A 20,944-nucleotide genomic window follows, 5' to 3' on the forward strand; every position below is an offset into this window, starting at 1 on the left:
AGTTAAGAAGAAGACATCTAAATAATAAAAGCCCCAAGTGAAAACTATTGGTGAAAATTAGGAAAAAGTCATTAAAGTTAGGTAGAGGCAAAAGAGAATGGCAAATCAAGGGGGTTCATATTGAAATGCACCTTTGGGGAATTCACGAGGGACTGGAATCTGCTTTGCCACATTGCTTAGGGGCAGAGGATGTGAAACAGGCAGGGGCCAGGCAGCGGAAGGAGGACTGTGGCTAAGGCCATCCCAAGCAAGCTCTGGCTGGTGTGCAATTCTCCAAATTGGGGAGGCTGTTCTAGACAAACCCTTGGATGTTTTCGAGTATTTACCCTCAGCTTTGCTGAGCTGAGCAGATTAAATAGAAATTAAATAGAAGCACTTTGCATCTCAAGCATTCACGTTCTCCCAAGTGTCTGAGACCATCCTGAAGATTGAGGAAGGCAGGTCTACAGAACCAGAAATTGAAAATACTTCTTTTTATATTAAGAAATCTACCTGAATTACCAGGTACCTCTTGAGAGCCACTGTACTCTAGGTTGAGTACAGTGTTCTCGCTTGACTGGGTTACGTCCTGCTTTAGATTGGTTCCGTTCACTCCATATAGCAGAAATTAAAAAAAAAAAATTTGAAGGATGTATGTATATGTTGCTTTTTTAAAAAAAAATATTTTCACATGTATTGACTCTTTTGAGTTTTTCCACAACCGTGAAAGGCAGGCTTCATTTTGCAGGATCAACAAGGTAAATGATCAGCTTAAAATCATACAAGCGCTAAGTAGAAGACAACTTCAGTCCAGACCTCTAATCTTTAAATCCTGGATTCTTCCAGGACTCTACACTTTTTATCTGTAGACAAAATAGGAGGAGCACAGACCAACAAGAGTAGTATCGATGGAGATCAATAAGATACAGCTGTAGGATCAACATTGCTCATTGTAAATGTTAAGAATTATCCAACAGTGACTCACCTGATGTGGTTATTGTGGATATATTCATGATGAGCAGGAACACCACAAAATCAATTAAACCAGTCAGTATCTGGTTGAGAATTCTCCCTGCAGAGGAATGGGCCCTTGCTGGGCTAGTCATTGTCTTCAATTCTGTTCCTAATGCTAATTTCATCTCAACTATACCACTCTTTCTCATCTTTTAGTAGTTTCACTCCTGGGAATCTCTTCACAGGACATAATTTAAAGGAAAGGATAAGCTACGCACATGAAGTTATAGTAGCATTACCTGTAACAACAAAATATCAGAAGGATTTAATGTCCAATTATGTGGGAATAGCTAAGTTTGGTAGATCAATTTGATAGAATACTATGTGGCCATAAAACAATGATTATAACGATTATACAGCAAAATAGAAAATACCATAATATTAAACACAAAAGAAGAATAAAAATGTGCTGGCTATAGTTTGTTGAAAATACAGTTTTGTATGAACAAGGGCTGGAAAAATGAGAGTAGTGGGCTATGCATGAATCTTTAAAAATGATTATTTTACATTTTCTTATCACAAATAAAAATCAAATAAGAAATAACAAAAAAAACTGTTGCTCAACATTAATTAAGCTGCTGTGTGTGTGTCTGTTTGTGTGTCGTTTAATGATTTATTGCATGGATTTAAAACCAAGAGTCCCTGGAGTTGACATTCAAAATTCTCATTGCTTGCTGGATAATTTTCACTAAGCCTTTTAACCTCTGTAGCTTGAATTCATTCCTCTATAGGAAGGGCAATTTTTAGAGTAGGAGTCCAATGTTTCTTGAGTGAATGAAAAAATAGACAATGGGAAAAAGCCTCATCTCTGTAGTAAAGGTTCTGTTTCCAATGGATTCAAGAAGCTGTTTTGTCCTATTGTAAAGATGAGGGAGGTCAACTGGGCTGTTCTTCATGCTAGTGTTTGTGATTGTGTCTTCCACAGTGGAAGAGTGTATGTGATATGTGCATTTAAAAGCACACCTAAAATTGGATAAAACAATGAGCGCATAAATAGTTCCTGGGGGACAACGAAGGGCAGAATGTGACTCCGTTTCTCAAGTCTCCATTCTGCCTACATAATCAATCACCTCTCAGGTCTCTTTGATCTAGGGCTCAAAGGAAGGAGACTTGATGTTATTCCCTAACCCAGAAGGGAGAGAACATGGGTTTCAGAGAGTGCTGAATTTTTACTACTAAACCCCCAGATGTAGTTGTTCAAGAAAATGGTGAGAACAAAATCGATCTCTTGTCTTTAAAGTGATAAAAGTTTCAAAGATAGTCATTCATTTCTGTATTAGTCCATTTTCATACTGCCATAAAGAACTTCCCGAGACTGGGTAATTTATAAAGGAAAGAGGTTTAATTGACTCAAAGTTCAGCATGGCTGGGGAGGCCTCAGGAAACTTACAATGGTGGAAGGCAAAGGGGAAGCAAAGCACCTTCTTCATAAGACGGCAAGAAGGAGAAGTGCTGTGTGAAGGGGGAAGAGCCCCATATAAAACCATCAAATCTTATCAGAACTCACTATCATGAGAACAGCATTGGGGAAACTGCCCCCATGATTCAATTACCTCCACCTGGTCTTTCACTTGACACATGGAGATTATGGAGATTATGAGGATTATAATTCAAAGTAAGATTTGGGTGGGGACACAAAGCCTAACTATATCAATTTCCTTCTCATCTTAAAATCATCTGATCACATTATGCCATAGGTCATACTTGCCTTTTTATCACCAATATCAGGTGCATACCCTAGCACAGTGCTGGGCACACAGTAGGTAAATAAAGAGCAGATGAATCCTGCATGAGCAGCAAGGAGACCTGGGCAACCATTTAACAGCCTGTGTGCCCTGCCCTACTTGAGGGCCTATTTTCAGGCTCATTAACTATGTTTTTTTTCTTAAAGAAATGATTTTATTTTGAATAGGTAAATATATGCACACAGTACCAAATGTTTAAGAGAATAGTATAGAGCAGAAAAGTAAACCTTCTTCCCATTTTTTTTCCACTAAGTCGCCTGGATACCTTTCCAGTGATAGCTCTGCAGAGACAAGCACATATGTACATAAATATTTTTCTTAGCAACTGTAAAGCATTCCATACTGTGAATATACAGTAATTTATTTAACCAGTCTCCAATTGATGCAAATGAAAATGTCAGTTGTTTCTCATTTTTGTCCTTACAAACAATGCTACAAATGCACACCTGCAATTCTGCACACATGTAACACTGCAGTTTAAGTTTCTAGACACAGAATGGCTAAAAGGATGAATGGGAGAATGCATATGGGGGCTAACTAGACATCTATTGTCCCATTTGGGATCGGGAAATATTTATACATTGACTGATGGAAATTTTTAAATTTATGATGCCTTCCTATCCAAAAGCTTAACGTGTCTTTCCATGTATTCAATTCTTGTCTCATGTCCTCATCTTAAAATTTCCTTCATCTAAGGCTTAGGCATTTCTTATATAAATGTATTCTTAGCCATTTTCTCTTGCTTTATGTTGCTACTGAAAATGGGATATTTTCTTATACTTGATCTTCCAGTAGTCTGCACATATGAAGCCTGTTGATTTTGGTTGTGTTGATTTTGATTGTGTTAATTGTGTGAAAGTTTTTCTACTGATTCTCTTAGGTTTTCAAGCTTACAATAACATCATCTGTGAATATTAAAGCTTTATTTTTTCTTTTCCAAATTGTAACCCTTCTATATTTTTCTTGCCTAACTAAATCAGCCAATATCTCCAGTAAAATATTTTCAGTGGTATTAAGGGTGTCTTTGTCATGTTCCCAACTCTTAGTGGTAATGTTATTTTCAATTTCCTTAATCTAGGAGTCTGGGAATAGAATATTTCATGACTTTCTGATTTACTGATATCTGGAATTAAACACATATGCAATTCTAAAGCATGGCTTTATTATGTGTGATGTAAGTAATTGTACAATTAATCATCCTGTAACAGAAAGATGAGATGAATAAACCTGATACATTTTTCTGTCATCCATACTTCAAAGGACAAAAAATCATCAAGGTGCACCATGGCTTGGATATCAGCTTTTATTTTGTATAACAAAAAGTAACCTTAATGAAGCAATAAATTATATGACAAAATTCAAAGATCAGATAAGGTGAGGATATTAAAAATAAAAGTATTGAATTACGTATACAAGAAGGCCTTGACCAGTAAATGCATGGTTTCTTTTCTCCACAACACAGAATTCATAATACTGGAACACTTCTGAAAAACACCAATTGGTTGAGGATCTTCAAGAACATCTGCCCAGTGTCAGGCTGTGAGTGATTGTTCCTGGGATGACTGGGGAATGGTTAGGTTAGGATGATGGTGGTGTGAATAGGTTTGTTGAAGCCTGTCTGAGCCTAGACCTCACAGTGAGGCTCCCCTGGCAGTGTGGGAAGCCTCATTTGCCCCAGGCTCAGTTTCTTTGACTCCCCAGCCAAGATTTCCACAGTGGCCATGTGTTCTTAACCAGGTGAACAAGTAAGTTCCATGGCTCAAAATCTCAAAAGGACATTAAAGGAACTTGAGGAAGAGCACTAGTTAAGAGCATGCTGCCTGTCTGTGACTGTTAGGTTCACTATTACTCCCCATTTTACCAGCTCTGTGCCTTAGAAAAAGGGAATTAGTCCTCTTAAGGCTCAGTTGCACCATCTACAAATACCATCCTTATAAGGTTGATATGGGGATTATAGGATATGACTATAAAGGGCTTAGCATGGTACCAACCCTTACATGTTTCTGGGGTGGGGGAAACTAGTCTTACTGCAGGGAAAGATAAGTTTCCAATATTACATACTAATTTGGAGAAGGATCAATTCAGTTTTGAAATTTCAGAAAGTTGGCCGGGTACAGTGGCTCACACCTATAATCTCAGCACTTTAGGAGGCCAAGGTGGGTGGATCGCCTGAGGTCAGGAGTTTGAGATCCTCCTGGCCAACATGGTGAAACCCTGTCTCTACCAAAAATACAAAAATCAACCGGGCCTGGTGGCGAGTGCCTGTAATCCCAGCTACTTGGGAGGCTGAGGTGGGAGAATAGCTTGAACCCAGGAGGTGGAGGTTGCAGTGAGCCGAGATTGCGGGGCCACTGCACTCCAACCTGGGTGACAGAGCAAGACTCCATCTCAAAAAAAAAAAAAGAAAGAAAGAAATTTCAGAAAGTTGGATGGAACTGGGACTGTTGTGATAGACAGCATGTCCTAACTCAGGCCAGTGAAAGAAAAATGGGTGACCATTTGAAAGCCAGCATTCCAGCAAGGCAAACAGGATAATATCACACATTCTCCCACACCACATCCCAGTCACATCAGATTCTAACTCATCATTTTCAATATGTGCTTTTGCTTACGGTCTTGGCTATCTCCAACATAAATTTTTATTGTTGTTGTTTTGATGCTTTTAAATCTAAGCCTTAACTTCTCTTGGATATTTTTATGTTCCCCTGACAAAAACTGCTCTATAGTATGATTGAGGATACAAATCGTGTGTCTCCCAGGGTCAAGACACAGTGGCTTAAGACAGTGGGGTTGTCCTGAGGAGGTTGTGTAGCCAGAAGAAGCACTCTGGCCCTTAGCAGGCTTTCTGAATGACACTCTAAGACCAAGCCAAGACAACAGATGAGTTACAGCACATGGTTAAAACATTACTCACCTGCCCAAATACTTCAAAATTTGCAGCAGGGAAATGAACACACTATCTACTAGAGGTACCAAAGAACCCTTATTTGGGGTTCAAATAATTCAAGGCAGTTATTAACTTGCAGAATTTTCAAATACATCATGACCTCACAGAATTATTTCATGATGGTGTCTGTGTAATACAAAACACTTGGGCTAGTGACGGTTAAGATGTCTTATGTCTGGGAGGCTTTTTAAAAAGATATATGTCGAAGTAGGAATTTGTTATTGGCAATGTGGCCAATCCTGACTCTTCCCAAGTTTTGCTTCACTGGAATTAATTCAAGGACTCCAAGTGCCATGCGACCAGTTCATAATTTTCTTTAGACACAATTATAAATAATTGAGGAATTTGGTTCATCATTGAAAAATGAAGTCCAGGAACAAGCTAATTATACTTATTATTAAAATATGTAGAGTGTATTTTGCTCAAGATGAAGCCATAGGGAACACAATCAGCACATTCACATATTGTGTTTTTGGTTTGTTTCCTGGACCCCAGCCAATTGCTGGCTTCAGCAGGGCCATCTCCTTGACTGAGGACAGAAGTGCGGCACAGCATGGAAGGCTGAGCAAAGCACCAGATGCCTTCTGGAAATGCCAGTGTGACTTCAGGAAATAACAAAAATGGCCTCATATCCATGGATCCTAGTGAAGGCAGGAACATCACTGTCCCTAATCACATATATGAGAACAGAAGCACAGACAGAACAACCACTGGATTAAATTTACCGATCTGTGGCAGGTAGTTATTAAGCTCAACACTCTGCAAAACTGTGAGTGTGGTTTCTACAGTGATGTAAATCAGAGTTTGGACTTGGACTTCCTCAGAGAATGCAGTGCTGTACAATACTAGATCTGTGGGATATGAATAGGAGTTACATGAGAAAAATTCACGATCCATTAAGCTTGGAAAGTTTGAGGTTAGATAAAATCAAGTGAGTTTACTTACTATAAGTTCTCTCTCAGACTAATATGCTAATGCGCGTTGTGGTTCTCCAAGCAGATATTATGGTATGGTGTATTTATCAAAGGCACTTGACCGGAGAGGGGACTCCTTTGTTTAGAGAGCATCTCTTGGGGCCACCTTCCTCAGTGCATTTTGGGAAGTACTGCCTAATTGAAATCAGCCTGTTTTGCAGCTGTCTCAATAGGAGTCCCAGCTGGGCCAAAGAAGCAGCCCAGCAGGAGCCTGAAATGCCCTTGCATTATTGAGTACTGCACTGATTTACTAAGTACTACATTGCCTATACTTATAGTACTGAGTACTAACTGCCCTGTGTCACTGAGTTCTGTGCTGTCCTACTGAGTACTACACTGTGTTACTGAGCACTCCACTGCCTTACTGAGCACTCCACTGCCTTACTGAGCACTGCACTGTGTTACTGAGTATTGCACTGCCTTACTGAGCACTGTACTGCCTTGCTGAGTACTGTACTATATTACTGAGTACTGCACTGTTACTGAGTACTGCACTGCGTTACTGAGTATTGCACTGCCTTACTGAGTACTGTACTGTATTACTGAGTACTTCACTGTGTTACTGAGAACTGCACTGTATTACTGAGTATTGCACTGCCTTACTGAGTACTGCACTGTATTCCTGAGTACTGCACTGCCTTACTGAGTACTGTACTCCCTGAGTACTGCACTGCCTAACTGAGTACTGTATTGTATTACTGAGTACTTCCCTGCCTTACTGAGTATTGTACTGTATTACTGAGTACTGCACTGTGTTACTGAGTACTGTACTGTGTTACTGAGTACTGCACTGCCTTACTGAGTACCGCACTGCCTGAGTACTGTATTGTGTTACTGAGTACTGCACTGCCTTACTGAGTACTGCACTGCTTTCCTAAATGCTGCACTGCCTGGCATTGAGTGAAACAGGTTCCATGGGAAAACAGAACAGGCTCAAACATTTTATACAGGTTTCCCCTGATCCATCCACAGCCTCACTGTGGGTAAATTTCATAAATTTCCTGATGAAACACAGACTCTCAGGGATCCTTTCTTCAGGTGCAATCATTGCCACAAAAGGAAAATTGAAAGGTGGCATACCACTGAGAGGCTGCTGTCTTACCAAAATATCTTTTGAAAGTTGCATATTAATTTTTCTAAGATAATATTAGATCACAGGAGAAGTAAGGTGAAAAGCTGTTAATTCCAGACTCTGAGGTTAATTAGCTCTCTTAGATTGTGCACCTGTAGGAATGTGTAACAGGTATGATGACAGAGTGTTATGCTTGGTTTCCTTTTTATAGAATCTTGAATCAGGAAATATTTTAGTCGCAGCAGAAGACAAATGCTACAGGGAAAAGAGACATTTTTCCAGAATTCACCCCAACTTCTCTCTAATGGGGGCTGAGATGAAAATATTCTCAAATCCTGTGCAAGCCATTCCCATGAATGACATGGAAGAGAAATTTTTGAGTGACATTTGGAAGGAAATTCAGCAAATCCGTCTCTCTCTCCATATTCCAATTTGCAGACTCCTCAGTTTCAGACTCATGAGAATGAACATGAGCCACCTTTCCACTGAAATTATGGAGGCTCTGTATCTCCATAATTAACTCAGGCACATTAGTTATGCAGGGGGAGGGGATAGCAGCCCCCCAGGTCCAAACTGTTGACATGGTGGCCCACCTCCCTCCCCCATCCCGTCTCTCCTCAGGCTTGTGCTTCCCGGACACCAGCTGTCATGCAGGAAGCTGCAGCTTCTCTTTCCCCTGCCTCCTTTGCCGGCTGGAGCTGCAGGATCATGGCCTGCAGAGTTTCCTTCACCATCTGGAGCTCCCTCTTGAGAGACTGTGGGCACGTTGTTAAGGAGCACATTCGAAGGTGATGGTGGCCCTCTGCAGCCTCCAAGGGATTGAAGAGCACGTGAGCCTACTGGAAGCAGATGGGCACTGCCACCTAATTGCAGTTTCAAGTTCTTTCAAATTGTATGAATTAAATATTAATATAAATTTTATACTTTTTCTTTTAAGAATGACTGCAATTTCTACAATGCCTGAGGTATTGACTATCTCAAGTCAGGTCTTAAAAAGGAAATGGAAGAGTCAGCTCTTAGCCGAGACAGATGGCCAACTTAGATGCTCAATGATATGCAGTTGGCGTGACCATAACTCCGGCTAAACCCCAAGTTGGGGCGGGGCAACTATCAGATGCAAATACTCTTGACAGTGGAAAGGGTAGAATGCTTGAAATCAAAATCTCCTCGAGAAATACAGGATTTGGGGTCACCATAAGTCGGGAGAGGCATTCTGGACCAGACTCAGTTATTAACACGGTCTCTGTTCACCATTAACCAGTCTTGTCACCCTATGCAAACCGTTTAAAGCCTTAGTTTTCTCTTGAGATGATGACTTTGAAACCCCTCCAGGTCTAACCTGCTGTTACCTGTTAGTATATTCCCAGGGACTAGGAAGGGCACTCAAGGCTAGATAGAGTCCATCAAAGGGCAGAGAGTTTGCCTTTTCCGGTTTGGTTGGTTGGTTCTTTTTTTTTCTTAAGCTGTTGGGCTCTTCGTTTTCTAACCTATAAAGTTATTTCTCACATGGAGGAAACAATCAAAGAGAACTTAGCAAACAGTAATAGATAAGGCGGTAGTTCTCTTAAGAAACGGGTTCTCGTCTGGGTGTTCAAGCAGGGGAATGTTTAACCAACAGTGGTTTTTCTGTCCATACATCATCCAGTTCATCCTTTCCCTTTTTACTTGTAGTCAGAACAACTCTAAGGCAAATGCAGGGTGAGAGTTGGGTTTAACAAGCAAACTGATCCATTTTCATCCAACAGGGACCAAGGGGGAAAGTAGAAATATGCTGACACCACCTAAATATGCTGAAGTCATCACATGAAGCCAGACCACTCCAATAGTACTAGATCAGACACGGAGGGAATGGAGAGCTTTGGGAAAGGGAGTCTGACTGTTTATAGACCACCTACACTACCATGTGGTTCTCCCAAAGTGCAACGTCAATGCAACGACAAGAGAAAAAGACACCCTTACAAACCACTGTGGAAAGCGTTCCCTTTCTTTTTCTTTTTTTTTTTTTCTTTTTTCTTTTTTGAGACAGAGTTTTGCACTTGTAGCCCAGGCTGGAGTGCAATGGTGTGATCTCGGCTCACTGCAACCTCTGTCTCCGGGGTTCAAGTGATTCTCCTGCCTCAGCCTCCCAAGTAGCTGCGATTATAGATGTGTGCCACCATGCTAATTTTTGTATTTTTAGTAGAAATGGGGTTTCACCAGGTTGACCACGCTGGTCTCGAATCCCTGACTTCAGGCAATCTGCCTGCCTCGGCTTCCCAAAGTGCTGGGATTACAGGCGTGAGCCACCACGCCCGGCCTCCTTTCTTTTTTCAACAAGGAACTGCAGAGGATCCTGGGAATTATGCAAATGAATCTCTTCTAAGCAAATGTGCTGAACCACCCTGAAAAGTTCTGGCAGTTTTTCACCTTCTTGAAGCTTCACCAGACTCTATCATTTGTGTAATTTACATGGATTTACTACTAGGGTTCTCTCCTTGCACTTGAACTTGAGGAAAATGGGAGGTGGGTAGGAGAGGGCCCAAGGGAGGAAAGAATCCAATATTTGCCTTTCTTTTTCTTTCTTTTTTTTTTTTTTTTTTTTTTAAAGAGGCTTTGGTTGCTTCCATTTCTTGCATAGCTCTGCTAATCTTTAGTGAAAACATATACGACTTCATACAAGCAAAAGCGTAAGTGGTCCCAGACTGAATACCAAACTGGAATTTAATCACAAAGTTATGCTGCATCTATGAAGAGCAGGCACGGAGCTTAAGCAGTTTATGAATCCTGACAAACTCCTGAGATTTAATTACCTTTGACATGTAGCCTGGGACTACATGCCACTATTTGTAATGTGCTAAATGATGACAAAGGTTTTTAGAGAGAGAACGTGAATCAAAATATGACGTTTCTTTAAAAACTCATAAAACTTCTGGCACTGGCAGAACACACGGAAAAGGTTAAAAGTAAGGAGTGAGAAGTTTCAAAAGCAAAAGACGAAGTTAGTCTATGACCAAATTAACACATCAGCCCCTCATACAACAACCACTAACACAGATAGGTGTCAGAAAACCAGCATTTGAGGAGGTAACGCCCTAGCTATGGTGAGCTCGGCAAATCATTGAATGCTTAATTATTCTACTTGTAAAATACTGAATCTGGTACCTTCCTCACAGGGTTAGGGTTCAAAGAAATATTTTTTCCTTGTGAGAGTATAGTGTCTTTTGTGAGTCGTCATGAGATTTAAAGTTTATTTCTTAATATAACAGATGTAACAAATACCTTAGGCTCTGTCAAAGCAGGGCTGGACATCAGAAATCCTAGAAACCTCATTTAATGAGCCTGTGGGGATAATAATCATTAAAATAATAATTAAAATCATATTTTATTTGCAAAGTACTTCTCTCTAACCAACCTGCCTCTATGATCCCTTACAAAGTGTGAGTTACAAAGCATTTTGGATGTACTGAAATGGAAGAGTGCCCAGGGAAAAATGCACAATGGGGTGGGGGAAAGCACATTGTAGAATAATTTGTATGGAATGATCCTAATTTTGTAAACAAAGACTATTGAGATAAGCCATTTATAGGTCTAGAAAAGGGCTTCAGGAGGACAAAGTAGTGATCTCCAGGTAGAGGCACTGGGAGGGAAACAGCTTTTTTATTTTCCATACTTCTGTGATATTCACAATGGAAATGCATTGCTTTCATATTTAAATCAATATGTTTATAAAATAAACCACTGGAAACATTTCCCTGTGAAGCAGTTGGGAAAAATGAAAGTGCAGAGAGAGATCCTCATTCTTTCTTTCATTCATTCAAACATTCAAATGTTTCCTGAGTTTCTACTGTGTGTTAACAAATATTATGGACACAGCAGTACAGGAGTGAATCAGTTACTGCTATCATGGATGGCATAAATACCTACGAGAGCAGCAGAAAGTAAACAGGCGCCATGTTGATAGTATGTCCAGCTGTGCTGTGTTCACAGTGAGATGGGAGGAGCTGTGGGAGGACCTGGAGCAGAGGGGTGACATTGTCAGTTTGGCTGCTGTACTGAAAATGGATTAAAGTGGGTAAGGGCAGAAGCAGAGAGTGACCAGTTAGGAGACCACTGCAATCGTTCAAGCAAGAAACAATCATGGCTTGACCAGGGTAGTGGCAGTGGAGGTAGGAGAGGTGGCTAGATTCTGGATGTGTTTTGCAGATACAATCAAGAGCATATGGTGACAGACTGGATGTGGGACATGGAAAATGGAAAAGCCATCAAGAAGGACTCCCTGATTTTTTATCTGAGCAAATAATTAGAAAAACACAAAACACATCTGTATTTTATTAAGAAGGAGAGGACTAGGAATGAGCGTTTGGTGTTTTTGGTAGAGGAGGGAAGGAATTGGATTTTAGACAGGATAAGTTGGACAAGCTTATCAGCCAAGAGAAGATGCTAAGTAGAAAATAGATAAAAGTCTGGCATTCATATTTAACCATATATTTTTAAAGAATATTTTGCAACATTTTCTCACTGCCTTACAGAAAAATAAGCTATCTCATTTGATACATCTAAGCAAGATCTTAAGGCTAAGTAGTAGCTATAATCAGATTTTCTGATCACTAATCCAATAAGCTCACAGTTGAAGCCCATTGAGACACTTGACCTTGACCTTAATTTTTGTCAAATAACTGAAAAACAATTGGAATTTTAGGCAAATTGAAATTTTAGGCAAACTCCAAAACTACTGAAATTTTAGGCAAATCCCAAAACTAGAATAGAGGTGCTAACTGCACCTAACTGCAAGAATAGGCCTCAAAAAAGCAGAATAATTCTTATGAGGCCTGTGCCTTAGGGACCTGAGTTGCTAAGTATCTTCCCCCCATAACAGATATGTCACCAAGTACCTGTGGTATCTAAGGAAATTAGCAGATTCTTTATAACAACGTCACAGGGATGAACATCCTAACATCTTTAAAACACCTTTGGAACCCAAGCCCATTCTTCACCTCCCTGGAATAGACTATCCACATGGCAGGTAAGTATGTAACTTGTTAAAAATGTCTGCGTTTGCAATTAGCAAAGGAGTAAGACAGCAGGACACCTGCATTCAGGAATAGATGATAAGGCAATATTGTGATTTGGGGCACCATTTGCAAAAGATTCTGGAATTCTTTAGCTGGAGTCTTCTGTTTTTATAAGAAAACAATTGAGTGTCTTACTGTCAATGAAATGTCCAAGTGAGCATTTCAATGGCTTAGTCAAATTTCGGTCTTTGGTTCTTCTGACCTAGTTTGATTCAAAAAGAAAAAATAGTACAAGTTGAGCATCCCAAATCCCCAAATCCAAAATTTGAAATGCTCCAAAATCCAACACCTTCTGGGCACTGACGTGATGTTCAAAGGAAATGCTCATTGGAACATTTCAGATTTTGGATTTTTGGATTTGGTGTGCTCAACTAGTAAGTATAATGCAAATATTCCACCATCTGAAAAAATCAGAACTTCAAAACACTTCTAGTCCCAAGCATTTCAGATAAGGGACCCTCTTATCCTTTGAAAGTGCTGCTCCTATGCTACATTATTTCTTCTTACCGCCATTCCTTCCTGGGTAGCCACTACAGCCCATAGTGCTGGAGAATTCGTCTTTTAAGAGAAAAGAGGAAAACCTTGACTATACCCAAGACTTGATTCAAAGAATTTGATACTTGTACACGGAAACTCTGTGTTGCCTACCTTGTGCCAAGCCCACCTCGTGCTTAGCCAGAAGCAGGACAGCCCTGTGTCTATACCCTTGCCCTCCCCCACTCACTGTGGGGCTCCAACTCTTCCTTGTCCCGCTTCGAAGCCAAGCGAGAGCCTAAGGAAAGAACTGTGACTACTGTATCTGCATCAGCCCATCACTCACAAAGCTTTAGATACTGCCATCTTAGGCTCTGAGTTTTCTTTCTTTTCTTTCTTTTCCTTTCTTTCCTTTCCTTCTTTTCTTCCCTTTTTCTCCCTTCCCTTCTTTCCCTTTTCCCTTCCCTTCCCTTCTCCTTTCCCTTGTCTCTTCTCCCTTCCCGTCCTTCTCCTTCCCCTCTCCCTTCCCTCCCCTTTTCTTTCCTCTTTTCCTTTTCCTTTCCTTTCCCCTCTTTCCCTCCCTCCCTCCCTTCTCTCTCTCTTTCTTTCTTCTTTCTTTTTCTTCCTTTCTTTTCTTTCTTCTTTCTTTTTCTTTCTTTCTTTCTCCTTCCTTCCTTCCCTCCTTCCCTCCCTCCCTCCCTCTCTCCCTCCCTCTCTCCCTCCCTCCCTTCCTTCCTTCCTTCCTTCCTTCCTTCCTTCCTTCCTTCCTTCCTTCCTTCCTTCCTTCCTTCCTTCCTTCTTTCCTGTTCTCTCTCTCTCTCTCTCTCCCTCTTCTCTCCTTCTTTCCTTCCTTCCTTCCCACCCTCCTTCTTTGGCAGTGTCTTACTTTGTTGCTCAGGGTGGAGTGTAGTGGTGTGCAATCTCAGCTCACTGCGACCTCCACCTCCTGGGTTCAAGTAATTTTCATGCCTCTGGAGTAGCTGGGACTACAGGTGCACATCATTACGTCCAGTTAATTTTTGTATTTTTAATAGAGATAGGGTTTTGCCATGTTGCCTAGGCTGGTCTCGAACTCCTGGTCTCAAGCAATCCACCCATCTCAGCCTCCCAAAGTGCTGGGATTAAGGTGTAAACCACCACACCCGGCCAGGCTCTGGATTTTTTTTATCTATAAACTACGTGAGTGGAGCTCCATGATCCACATGATCCCTCTTCCACCCCCTCAGCTCTAGAAGTGGAAAACATCTCCAAGGAGGCAGGACAATTTCCCATAATTCCTGTTACCTTTGTCTGTTCAAGCTAAAAATTTGAAAGTTGAACTAAAACAGGGTCCTACAGAGCTGTGGTGTTTGCGCACAAGCCTGGATGTATTTAGAGCATGCCATTGAGCACCACCAAAACTAATCAATTGGGCACCATGCACTCCAAATAAGCAGAGAAATAGAATTCCACAAGGGCTTCCCAGACATGAATGTAAATACAACCGCAAATAGAACCAGAGTGTCTCTACCTCGTCTATGACTGAGGGGCAGGCAGAGCTGCCCTGAGGGCTTTGAAATATGCCAAAAAGGTACATATCACAAGTGTACTTCTTTTCCTTTGAAAGTGTGTCGTAGAAATTGAAGGAGGAAGAAAATGAGAAAATTCCTGCTTAAAAATCCACCTTAATTTGGAAGGTTTTTGGTTGCAACATTTTGAGCATGGAGGAGACATCACACACAATCAAAATGTTTTTCAAAACATAACTGCTAATTAGGACCCCAGATGACTGTGAAAATGCACTAGAAATTCACGCTAAGGCTCCTGGAAGTCCCAGCTTGACTGGCTGTGAAGTCACACCTCCTGTCCCCTTCTCAGGCACTAGGCGTAGCCACCTCTCCACCGCCAGCTCTCTCAATTAATGGTGCAGACTGTTTTCAGACACTCGCTGCCCCAGTAGCTGATGGGTTTGTGTTGTTATTTGGTCATGCTACATGTAATCTGGTGAGCCTGTCAGGACGATGAAGAGGCAGGGGCTGTTTCCTCTCCCTCCTTGGATTTGTCAATCAGTGTCTTCTTGATAAAAGTAGGAGACGCCCAGTAGGCTGCCCATAACACGGATATTAAATCAGGAGGCCACAAGGACTTATTTGGAAACTCAGTCCCACTGCCCACCCCTAGCCTCTGTTGATGCCACACTAATAGTCCTTATGCACACATATGGTTTATGCAAAAACTAAGTGTTTTCCACACAAAGAATAAACATCCATGGTAGCATCTGTGGCTTGAATCTTTCAGACGTGGACGTCCAATGTGGGCTTACATTAATCACATTCCAATGTGGACTTAGATTAATTGGGTACCCTCTACCTCACATGCACAGCAGGCTCTGGCAGCATGCTTAATGGAATCAAACAAAATACTGCACTCACTGTGCAATCCTTCTGTATCGTTGACAACAAGCTGTTTCTTTCAGCCACACTCAGCATTGTATCTTTGATCAAACATGGAAATACAAACCAGTCAGAGTTTGGCTGTAGGATTCTGGCAGCCTCTCTGAATCTCTAGAGAAGCTCTAATTTGAAACAACGGCTTTTGTTTGTGTAGGGGAGCCTCCGTAGAGCCTTGTAAACATGTCTTTCTATCTTAGGGTGTAATGTTCCACTCAAATTTAAGTGCCTCTTTGTATGAATTCAAAGACACCTTCTGTGTATTTATTCTCAATCAGTGACAGAACAAAAGACTGGAATTTGAAGAAAAGTCTGGATTGAAATCCATATCGTGGTGTAGATTTTATTGGAGGGAGGGAGAGAGCTGACTTCAGTACCTAAACCAGTGCTTCTCTGCTTATCACAGCAGAGATCAGCGAAATTCACAAAAAATATAACATCAGTAAAATACTTTTATTATAGCTTAAAATTTTAAAGTAATTGTGTGTTCCATGGAACAGACCTGTCCATTTACGTATAGGCAATAGCTGCTTTCTGATGGGCCAAATAGGACCATGGGGCTTGTGGCTGGAAAGTTCTGCTACTCGTCAGAAATGACCTTGTGCCAGCCAAGTCGTTCTTATTTTTCGACTGTCAAGTCTTGTTTTTTTCGACTGTCAAGTAGGGATAATAATCCCTATCTATTTATAGACATTTTATTAGAATTAAATGACTTTTCATCTAAGCTATTGTGGAGCTACTGATTGATTCCTTTAAGCGTTTATTACAAAATAGTTGAATCAATGTACCTTGAAACTTTTTGTGCATAAATGGGATATTCTTGGAGCTTGTGACTAATTTACTGTGAGACAAATGGACTTGGATAACACTTTTCTACCTAAAATCATGTGCTTACCCATGGCTACATTAAACATACATTGTGAATATGGCCTTATTGAACCCCCATAAAAACCTTAGAGGTGTATGTTATCCTGACGTTACAGATGGGAACCCTAATGCTTAAAGAGGCATTATCACTTATCCATGATCCCACTGCTACTAAATCTGGCTTGGATCAGCTGTGGAAAAACTAAAAGGATCTTGTTTAAACACTGCTTAACCCCTTTTATTCTCAGGGGTCTTTGCTAGAGCTGCCTCCCAGCTCTAGTAAAAATACGATCCAATTCTCCAGAATCAAACTAACCTTTTAGAAAATTTCACAAGAGACCAGCACAGAACCCTGATTGCAGCCCTCAGAACTGCTACCTGAAGACAGAGGTACCTCCTACTTAGGAACTGCCCATTTGCTGGGCTGGGGAACGGGAACTCCTTCATATCCATGGACTCTCTGCAGTGGGTTGCTCCTCTGTGCCCCATCATCTGCCCATTTGCTGGGAGCCATACCACCTTAGACGTGCTCAAAGATTTGTGACCCCATGAACATGGAATAAATAAAAACGCCATCCTTATTCTATGTTTCTATGTTTCTTTGGGAAACTTTCTGATAATAGCTTAAATACAAGATTCTTAAGAGGCAGGAAATTATGAAGAACAGAATATCTGCTTTTCAAAATTTACCTAAAGCCATGTGAAAATCGTTGCTGATTAAGTTGAATAAATTTTCTGCTCAGCTTAATAAACAAGGTCAAAAATATAAAGTTATAGCAAGGAAGGAAGCATAGCATTGGATCTATCATTAAATCGCAGATCTGAGTATTTGTGACTAAGATTAGTCCTTGGCCATTCAAAGCTACTTACACACACACACACACACACACACACACACACACACAGCCCATAAAGTATGGTAAAAACTGGAATTCTAAAAAGTAAGACAGCAATGACAAGCAAAGACCAAAATAGCTAAATTTCCCACAAACGCATCTAATAAAAGACATTCTACTGAATAGAAAGATGAATAGGGAAGTGTTTTTGGCTACAGAAGTGTCAACTTGTGATTAAATAACTGAAAGGATATAGGGCTGCATATCCCTTCACCCACTGTGTACCCATTCGTTTGCTCTCAGCAGAACTAACCAGTGACAAACTGTGTCCACAGATCAACATAGAATGGAGTGCTTCATACGGATGCATACCCAAGCCAGTATGTTCTCAAGCCATCTTGCTCATTAGCAGCTAGTTTTGAGGAAGGTGTTTATAGGTTAACAGCAAGGATGTTAAGTCTGGTGCAAGAAATTCTATCACTGGCAACCAGAAAGGACTAAATTCAGTTCAACCATGTGTACATGGTTAGAAGTTGAAAGGAAATAATCCAAAGTCCTGTTTGTTTTGTTACTCTACTGCCCATTACTAGGTAGAGTTGCTAGATAAAGAAACTCAGAGGTGGATTTAGGACACTTGGTATTGAAAAAGCTCATAGGAAAATGAGCCAGTCAACTGTTTTCTTCCACCAGGGCCACACAGAGCCAGCTTTACACCCACTGGAAACTGCATTTTGCTTTGGCTTCCTTGTGTGCATGTCTGAACTTAATTGTTAGTGGTTGGGTTTAGCAATTAAAAATATTGAATTGCAGCTGGATGTGGTGGCTCAAGCCTGTAATCCCAGCACTTTGAGGGCCAAGGCAGGTGGATGACTTGAGGTCAGGAGTTCTAGATCAGCCTGGCAAACATGGTGAAACCCCGTCTCTACTAAAAATACAAAAAAATTAGCTGGGCATGCTGGCGGGCACCTGTAATCCCAGCTACTCAGGAGGCTGAGGCAGAAGAATTGCTTGAACCCAGGAGGTGGAGGTTGCAGTGAGCTGAGATCACACCATTGCACTCCAGCCTGGGCATCAAAAGTGAGACTCCATCCCAAAAAAAAAAGAAAAGAAAAAAAATACTGAATTGCTTACCGAAAACTAGAGAGAAAATGTTTCATACCTGATAATCTCAGAGATCTGAGGTGCTTTGCACTATACATAACAGCAGCATCTATTTGTTGCCATCTTCTGAGGCATAACTACCTTTTAAAGACTTTCTTCTATAAAATAACTTTGTCTTGCTTAATCTGCAAGATGAAAAGGATATGAATGAGATCTTCATCGTGACTGTGGATTGCTGTGTGAAGTTGATCTTCCAAGTACAATAGCTTCTTGCCTATGTCTTCACACTTTTCTCCAAGTTCTGCAGAAAGGATGTAAGATTCCTGGCGAGAGGGGTGGGGGAAACAAGATCACTGGTTAGAGCCGTGAACACAGACCGTACACAAAGGGAAGCTTCCTGGAAAGAGCTCTCCTAGTTTCTGCACCTCAGTCAGAATTGTGCTAGGGCCTGTGTCTCCCCTGGGGATCAAACTTGAGAAGCTGTGAACGGATTTCAAGTTATGACCAAAGAATGAGCTTTGTCTACATAGTTCCACAGCCTACCTCCCTTGTCTGGTCATTTCAAAGTGCTACTTCCAGTATGTCAAGTCCCAAAGTGGATTTATCAAACAGAAACTCTGAATCTTCCAGCTGTATCAATGGGCAAATTCAAAATTTAATAGGGATTCTAAAAAAAGTGGGGAGGGGGTCATAGCAGCAACTGGGCTAACCTGTAAGGACAAAGGGAATATTCCTTTAAGGACACAGGAATTGACTAGGGCACTGAATATTTGTTTACACACTGACCACAGTCCCTGAATGCTAGAATATAAGTGCCATGAGGTGTATATTGCACATACAGCTGCGGCTACCACCACCATATATGGGAGCTTAAGCCCCATAAGAGCAGGATGATGATGTCTTGCTTGTTGCTGGTCCTAGAGTCCCTGGCATAGTATCTGGCACATGACAGGCAGGTAGTATTGATTGATTTAATGAATGAACAGTTGAGTCTTAGAGCTCCTTCCTTCTCTCACGTTTTCCCTTCAAACTTATTTCTATGAGCCAGAAAAGGGCCTTCTTTATGTTACTTTCCTGCACAAAACCACCACAGAGCAGAGTCTAAACTCTGCCTTCATATGACCCGGCACAAAGCCCATGGTTCAGCTGTATCCCCTCTACTCTCCTAAAGGCAAGCTAAGCTTTGCCAGCCAGACTAACCTGGTTGCCTTCTCTCATGCTGTTCTTTTTGCCCATGCATTCTTCCCCATTCTTCTCTGAAACCCAACCTTTCCTTCAAAGGCCCCAAATAATAATTTCACCTTGTAGGGCAATCATTCTGATAAGTGCTGTGTCCACTCAAGTGAGGTAAGTTCCCTGTGGGTAAGGGCCATGGGTTCATCATTCATCCCAGGGCCCCAAGTTGAAAGCTGGGCATGTAGAAGGCCACAGACTTGTAAAGGAAAACAATAAACAAGGTTAAGAAAACGAGAACAGAAGATAGAGATTCTTAGAATAAAGCAGGGGGAGAAGCAAGAAATGAGCTCAGAATTAAAACTTAAATGTAAAGGTAATATTTCCTCAACTAAGAGTGAAAAGCTTAGAAGATACACTAAAAAATTTTTGCAGGTCAGATGCAGTGGCTCGTAGCTGTAATCCCCGTACTTTGGGAGGCTGAGGTGGGTGAATCATAAAGTCAGGAGTTCGAGACCAGCCTGGCCAACATGGTGAAACCCCATCTCTACTAAAAATACAAAAATTAGCTGGGCATGGTGGTGGGTGCCTGTAATCCCAGCTACTCAAGGGGCTGAAGCAGAAGAATCGCTTGACCCCAGGAGGCGGAGATTGCAGTGAGCCGAGATCACAACACTGCACTCCAGCCTGCGCAATAGAGCAAGATTCCGTCTCAAAAAAAAAAAAAAAAAACGCCTAAGGTAAACGATTAAGATATGTATTCAGCTTAAACTACAAGGTTACTACAAAAGCTACAGTGAATACCACACAATAATATCAAAATGCCCAGGTGTGCGATAATAGTCCCGTTAAAAGGTCTTTGGAGATGATGCGTTATATAATATTATAATCAGGATACACAAATAACAACTAAATTCAGGTATATAATTTGACTTTTGCTATATTAGCTTTAAAATTTACATGCCAATGGCCAACTACATTAGAATAAAATAGTGCTAATGGGAACTGCAAATAACTATTGTAAATACTGGAGAAGTCTAGTATATTGAAGAATGAGCTACAAGCTACAGAATGAGCTATACACATTTACTGCAAGTAAGTGTATATAGAAAAGAAATCTAGTGGCAATAACATACAATTGTGGGGACATATGGACACAATTAAAGGAACTTTAATGTGAAGCACCCAGGAAGGCTTACTTGAAATTGACCATAACAGTGGTGAGAACACAGCAAATATATAAAAATCACAGATACATATATATATGTATATATTTTTTTCT

General features: G+C 40.9%; 1 protein-coding gene across 8 annotated transcripts in view; it reads right to left on the reverse strand.

Moving 5' to 3' along the window:
• Positions 1 to 20,944, reverse strand: part of LOC105499180 (DISC1 scaffold protein) — a 426,110-nt gene that overhangs the window by 12,435 nt on the left and 392,731 nt on the right. For 4 of the 8 annotated variants that reach the window (XR_011610480.1, XR_011610478.1, XR_011610477.1 and 1 more), the window contains exons 12-15: positions 18,548 to 18,674; positions 11,635 to 11,723; positions 10,990 to 11,049; positions 965 to 1,232 (exon numbers count right to left, since the gene is read on the reverse strand). Coding sequence is in view for 3 of the 8 variants with exons in the window: in XM_011771662.3 (XP_011769964.2) it covers positions 8,349 to 8,488; positions 18,695 to 18,812 (258 nt within the window). In the remaining 5 variants the exon portion in view is untranslated. The other 4 variants (XR_011610479.1, XM_011771662.3, XM_071074272.1 and 1 more) reach the window with 4 other exon arrangements.

Source organism: Macaca nemestrina, chromosome 1 (genome assembly GCF_043159975.1).
Source record: "Macaca nemestrina isolate mMacNem1 chromosome 1, mMacNem.hap1, whole genome shotgun sequence".
Classification (NCBI taxonomy): Eukaryota; Metazoa; Chordata; class Mammalia; order Primates; family Cercopithecidae; genus Macaca; species Macaca nemestrina.